General features: G+C 48.0%; 1 protein-coding gene and 1 long non-coding RNA gene across 2 annotated transcripts; one reads left to right on the forward strand and one right to left on the reverse strand.

Annotated features, from left to right (window-relative positions):
- Positions 1-1,312: 1,312 nt before the first annotated feature.
- On the forward strand, positions 1,313-3,101 carry rpp30 (ribonuclease P/MRP 30 subunit; the record flags this gene model as incomplete). The annotated part of the gene is given in 8 exon segments (XM_046041372.1): positions 1,313-1,381; positions 1,683-1,772; positions 1,861-1,977; positions 2,062-2,091; positions 2,172-2,209; positions 2,401-2,480; positions 2,754-2,846; positions 2,948-3,101. Coding segments are annotated over 8 exon segments (564 nt in total), but the record flags the coding sequence as incomplete, so codon positions are not given.
- Position 3,102: 1 nt separating this feature from the next.
- On the reverse strand, positions 3,103-6,489 carry LOC123964334. Its single transcript, XR_006823414.1, has 4 exons — positions 6,469-6,489; positions 4,552-4,647; positions 4,375-4,437; positions 3,103-4,274 (listed from the first exon to the last, which is right to left on the reverse strand). It is a non-coding gene; the product is annotated as an uncharacterized LOC123964334 (long non-coding RNA).
- Positions 6,490-7,233: the final 744 nt, after the last annotated feature.

Consider the following 7,233-nt stretch of genomic DNA (forward strand, 5'->3'; position numbering starts at 1 on the left):
AACACAGAGAGAGACACAGAGAGACACAGTACCACAGAGAAACACAGTAACACACAGAGAGAGAGAGAGAGACACAGAGAGACACAGTACCACAGAGAGACACAGAGACACACACAGACACAGAGAGAGAGAGACACAGTAACACAGAGAGAGACACAGTAACACACAGAGAGAGAGACACAGAGAGACACAGTACCACAGAGAAACACAGTAACACACAGAGAGACACAGTAACACAGAGAGAGACACAGAGAGACACAGTACCACAGAGAAACACAGTAACACACAGAGAGAGAGAGAGAGACACAGAGAGACACAGTACCACAGAGAGACACAGAGACACACACAGACACAGAGAGAGAGAGACACAGTAACACAGAGAGAGACACAGTAACACACAGAGAGAGAGACACAGAGAGACACAGTACCACAGAGAAACACAGTAACACACAGAGAGACACAGTAACACAGAGAGAGACACAGAGAGACACAGTACCACAGAGAAACACAGTAACACACAGAGAGAGAGAGAGAGACACAGAGAGACACAGTACCACAGAGAGACACAGAGACACACACAGACACAGAGAGAGAGAGACACAGTAACACAGAGAGAGACACAGTAACACACAGAGAGAGAGACACAGTAACACAGAGAGAGACAGACACACACAGACACAGAGAGAGGGAGAGAGTGACACAGAGAGAGAGAGAGACACACAGTAACACACACAGAGAGACACAGTAACACACACAGAGAGACACAGTAACACAGAGAGAGAGACACAGAGAGAGAGACACACAGTAACCCAGAGAGAGAGACACACAGAGACACAGACAGAGAGAGACACAGTAACACACAGGTGTGTAACATACAAAGTACACGTGAACAGACATGTTAAAATACATTTTCTGCTGACTGTGTGTCTGTGTCCCCTGTCTCTCTCTGTGTGTCTCTGTCTCTCTCTCTCTCTGCGTGTCTCTGCGTATCTCTGTCTCTCTGTGTGTCTGTCTCTCTGCGTGTCTCTGTCTCTCTGCGTGTCTCTCTCTCTGCGTCTCTGTCTCTCTGCGTGTCTCTGTCTCTCTCTGTCTCTCTGCGTGTCTCTGCGTATCTCTGTCTCTCTGCGTGTCTCTGTCTCTCTCTGTCTCTCTGCGTGTCTCTGCGTATCTCTGTCTCTCTGCGTGTCTCTGTCTCTCTCTGTCTCTCTTCGTGTCTCTGTGTCTCTGTCTCTCTGTTTGTCTCTGTCTTTCTCTGTCTCTCTGTGTGTCTCTGTCTCTCTGCGTGTCTCTGTCTCTCTGCGTGTGCGTTCAGAGGAACACTCCGGAGCTTCAGGCCTTCGACCTCCTCGCCGTCCAGCCGACCACAGAGAAACTCTTCCACGTGAGTTCACACCAAACATCACATTTACTCAAGTACAAGCTTCAGGTACTGTTTCTTTACTTGAGTACTGCCACATTATACTACTTCATACTACATACATGTATCCAAGCTACACATTTTACACACTAAATAAACAATAATCCAGTATATTATAAATACACGTATGTGTACTTTTACTGATAATAAGTACATTTTAAATGCAGGACTTAAACAGAGTATTTGTTTTAGATACTTCTACTGAAGGACCTGAAAACTTCTTACAGTGTATTGTGTTTGTACTCTGTGTGTACTGTGCGTGCAGACTGCCTGTATGGTGTATGACGCTGACATCATCTGCGTCTCGGTGACGGAGAAGCTTCCCTTCTTCTTCAAGAGGGCGCCGGTTAACGGGGTGAGAGCCGTCATCCTACGAGTGCGTACGACGTGTTTGAGTGCGTGACTGTGGTACATTAGCCTCTCCTGTGTGTGTGTGTGTTCAGGCGATAGACAGGGGCGTGGCGTTTGAGGTCTCGTACTCTGCGGCCATCAGAGACGCCACCATGCGGCGCTACACCATCGCTAACGCCGTGTCTCTGATGGAGACCTGTAAAGGGAAGGTTGGTCCTTTTTGTCCCAGCAGACTTCCTGTAGCTGTGGTGATGTTGGGGGCGGAGCCTGAAGCCTCTGTGTTTGTCTTTCAGAACGTGATCCTGTCCAGCGCAGCGGAACAGGTCTGTGATCAGTCCGCCCATCAGGTATCAGCAGCTCACCTGTAACCATCAATAACTGTCCCTGTGTCCCCCCCCCCCAGCCTCTGGAGCTCAGAGGGCCCCACGACATCACCAACCTGTATCCTTTCCCCATACCTCGGGCCCCTCAAGGCCCCGTGGTCAAAGAGCAAGGACCCAGACTGACAACCACGCTGCTTTCCAACAGAAGCTCTGCTCCTGGATCTGAGGACTGTTCACTTAATCAGAGTCTGAGATTACTGAAAGAGTTTAGAGCGTGTGTCCCGTTGTTCTCCTGATCCGGGTCCTCAGAGGGTCGCTGTTCGGTCTGTCGGACGGAGACGCTAAAGAAGCAGTTTCCTCCACCTGTCGATCTGTTGTACTACATGCAGGTAAATACTGAGTACTACCTGAAGTACTACAGCTGTGTATGACGTCTGCTGTCCGAGCAGCCTGAGGCCACGACGGGACCTGCTCAGGTGTAACCTGGTGATCGGGTCCGGTTGGGGAGTCGGGTGTCGGTTCAGTTACCTGGGTTCGGGGCACCACCAGTTTCGCTATGTTTTGTCGGCCCTGAACTCGCCCTGAACTCCCGACACCTGACTCTGTCACCCTGACCACAGACACACCTGAGCAGGTAAGTTCACACCTCTGTTTGTTGTCAGAAACCAGGAAGACGGCCAGCGGCATCATTTCCACCATGAAGAACCGCAGGGATTGGTCCTGCCAGCCGGAGGCGGAGCCTGCATCTGAGCGCTGTAGGTTCCCGTGTTCTCGCTACACGCCGTCTTTAACGCTGTGACCAACACGTGCTGTCTCTCTGATTCCAGGTGTGCTTTCTTCTGCTTTACCTGAACAGGTGATGCTCCGACAGCCAAGAGAGCCAGACCTCACCTGGCTGAGTGATTGACAGCTGAGGAGGGCGGGGCTTCAGGAGTTCCTCTTTAATTTGATTTCACCTTCTGACTTTTGTTCCGACTGAAGAAGCTCAATAAAGTTTCAAACACAAAGTTCATCAGTCAAAGCTTTTATTTTGAAATCAGTCTGCGTACAAATGCTGCGCTCTGATTGGCCAGCACCAAAGCAGGAAATGATGTCATCAAAAATAGATTCTTAAGAAGTTTACATCCAGTCAGATTAATAAAAAACTGCTTCAAAATATAAAATCTGCCTCATAAAAATATAAAACTACAAACCGGAAGACGAATTTATTTCCCTTTTCATTCCTTTCATCATAAAAGCCCTTTAGAGTTTTTAGGGGAGGAAACATTCAGGAACCCGACAAGCGTGGCGAGCGCCGATGGAGCCGTCTGCTGTTAAAGAGCGTAGGCCAGAAAGGAAATCACAATACAAAACTTCACATTTATCAATAAACACAGGATCAACGTGGGATCCTTCAGTTTAAAGGCAGCGAACGTTAACGTGGTTTAAACTTTTCTTCCTGCTCCCAACAGACGGTAGATCCACAGATCCGAGGCAGAACGTCCACAACAAATACACTCAAATCTTTTTCAGTCCCTTTTCAACAAAATTCATTTCTTAGTAGAAAAATTAAGTGCTGATTCGTTCGTGATTCAAATGAATCAAACCTTTATTAAAAACTTGTTATTAAAAAAATTAGATTGTGATAAATATCACTGTTATATTTCCCAGCCCAAGTGAACGCCTCACGAGGTCACAGCTGAGTCACTGATTAGTAGTTCTGTTATTAAACTGACTGCACCGCTGCCTTCAGGTGGGACGGGGTGTGAACCAATCAGACGGCAGGTAGGAAGATGTGAGGGGCGGAGCTAACATTGACGCGGTGAACGGGTTGCTGGGAGATCAGTATATAGTGACCGGTGATTTAAGCTTCAGCTGAAGAAGAAAGCTCAGACGTCACAGGGTCCTTTAACGCACCAACGAAGTCCATGTTGAGATCATGTGATGGCAACTAAACCATCTCCATGGCAACTGTACAAACAGCTGAGGAAGGCCGTGAGGCGTGGCTGAAAGCTCGGGAAGCACAAACGTGAGTGAATCGAGACGCTGACGGAGGTAATGATCGGACACGCAAGCACCTGATTGGACTTTTCAGTGGACCAATCTGATTGGATGGAAATGAGAAGCTGCCGGGGGCCCCTCCCCCCCCCCATCCTCCTGTGGGGGGTGCTGGATCACAGGCCCATGATGTGGTTGATGTGACCCTGCAGGAAGAACAGGAGGATGAGGTCAGGCTGGGTCAGGGTCTACATGACACTCAACATTACTAAAGCAGGTAGTTGCCGTGGTCACCCCCCCACTCACCGGCTCTCCTGCCAGACACCTGGGACAGCAGAGCAGAGCCGCTCTGGGTCGGACCGCAGCAACCTGCACCAACACACGTTAACAGGTTACCAAGGCAACAGCTTTACACCCACACACCTGAAACAGAGCGACTGTGTCGAGGTCTGAAAGGACCGGCGACGGGACCGGGACCCTCACCTGTTGCTCTGGTTGATGATCGGACACAGGGACACTGTGGGATGTTTCCATTGGACACTCGTCCGACCGGAGCTCCGCCTCCAAACACAGACGCTTCTGAAAACAAACATCATCAACATCATCATCATAGTGACCAGAGGGCTGTCTCTCCTTCCTTTGCCGGAGCGGCTGTGGCTCAGGAGGTAGAGCGGGTTGGCCGTTAATCGGAAGGTCGGCGGTTCAATCCCTGGCTCCCCCTGGTTGCGTGTCGAAGTGTCCTCGGGCTGTTCTGCCAGTGTATGAGTGAGTGTGAATGTTAGTTTCCGTTTGAGCACTTAGGCTCAGTGTATGAGTGAGTGTGACTGGTGAATGCAGATGTAGTGTAAAAGCGCTTTGAGTGGTCGAAAAGACTAGAAAGGCGCTATAGGCGCTATTTACATTCATCCCTGTCCCCCCAACATGCCTGTCCCCCACCACATTAACGGCCGCCCAGCTGGTTCTGTTTGTGCAGGGAGGATCAATGAAACGCGTGTTTTATTATTCGTTATTTATTGACTTTTATTGTTGGGCTTTTATCTGTGATAAGATTATCTTTTATTGTGACACTCTGATCAAAGGTGGAAAGTACACCTGCCAGAAGAAAAACAACATTACTGCTATTAAATTTACTGAAGACAGTAAATTCTTTTGCTCATTAATGATTGAGCTTAAATCTGCTCGCTGTCTCCAGGAAGTCTGGCGTCCTGACGGCAGCCCACAGAAACTACACGGCTGTTCTGTCCAACCTGAACTGATTTTGTGGCCCTAACCCCAGTGGGAAGCTTTATTTATTCATTAGCAGTCTATACTGTATACTGAACTTACAATGAACACACTAAAATGAATCGCACCTTAACCACAGAAGTGAAATGTACGAACACGGCTGTATTTGTGAAAACGGTTAAATTGTTGGATCTCAACGAATAAACAGTTTAAATATCTGCACATGAAGTGTTTAAACCTTTACATTATACTCAGTTTAATGTTCTGACATTTCCACTGGGTTCTCCTTCAGGTGGAGGGGTAGTACCTGATCCACCGGGTTTCAGGTGCTGTAATAATCAGTTGATCAGAGTGAAGGACCCCCGTCACCTTCATCACACTCATCACCTTCATCACCTTCATCACACTCACTCACACTCATCACCTTCATCACACTAACTCACACTCACCTTCATCACACTCACTCACACTAATCACCTTCATCACACTCACTCACACTCATCACCTTCATCACACTCACTCACACTCATCACCTTCATCACACTCACTCACCTTCATCACCTTCATCACACTCACCTTCATCACACTCACTCACCTTCATCACCTTCATCACACTAACTCACACTCACCTTCATCACACTAACTCTCACTCACCTTCATCACACTCACTCACACTCATCACCTTCATCACACTCACTCACCTTCATCACCTTCATCACACTCACTCACCTTCATCACCTTCATCACACTCACTCACACTCACCTTCATCACACTCACTCACCTTCATCACACTCACTCACACTCATCACCTTCATCACACTCATTCACACTCACTCACCTTCATCACATTCACTCACACTCACTCACCTTCATCACACTCATGACCTTCATCACACACTCACCTTCATCACACTCACTCACACTCATCACCTTCATCACACTCACTCACCTTCATCACCTTTATCACACTCACCTTCATCACACTCACTCACCTTCATCACCTTCATCACACTCACTCACACTCATCACCTTCATCACACTCACTCACCTTCATCACCTTCATCACACTCACCTTCATCACACTCACTCACCTTCATCACCTTCATCACACTCACTCACCTTCATCACCTTCATCACACTCACTCACCTTCATCACACTCACTCACACTCATCACCTTCATCACACTCATTCACACTCACTCACCTTCATCACACTCACTCACTCACCTTCATCACACTCATGACCTTCATCACACTCACTCACCTTCATCACACTCATCACACTCACTCACCTTCATCACACTCACTCACCTTCATCACACTCATCACCTTCATCACCTTCATCACACTCATCACCTTCATCACACTCACTCACCTTCATCACACTCATCACACTCACTCACTCATCACCTTCATCACACTCACTCACCTTCATCACCTTCACTCACCTTCATCACCTTCATCACCTTCATCACACTCACTCACACTCACTCACCTTCATCACACTCACTCACCTTCATCACACTCATCACACTCACCTTTATCACACTCACTCACCTTCATCACCTTCATCACACTCACTCACCTTCATCACACTCACTCACACTCATCACCTTCATCACACTCACTCACACTCATCACCTTTATCACCTTCATCACACTCACTCACCTTCATCACACTCATCACCTTCATCACACTCACTCACACTCACCTTCATCACACTCACTCACACTCACCTTCATCACACTCACTCACACTAATCACCTTCATCACACTCACTCACACTCATCACCTTCATCACACTCACTCATACTCATCACCTTCATCACACTCACTCACACTCATCACCTTCATCACACTCACTCACACTCATCACCTTCATCACACTCACTCACCTTCATCACCTTCATCACACTCACCTTCATCACACTCACTCACC

This window comes from Micropterus dolomieu, unplaced genomic scaffold (genome assembly GCF_021292245.1).
Source record: "Micropterus dolomieu isolate WLL.071019.BEF.003 ecotype Adirondacks unplaced genomic scaffold, ASM2129224v1 contig_1780, whole genome shotgun sequence".
NCBI lineage: Eukaryota > Metazoa > Chordata > Actinopteri > Centrarchiformes > Centrarchidae > Micropterus > Micropterus dolomieu.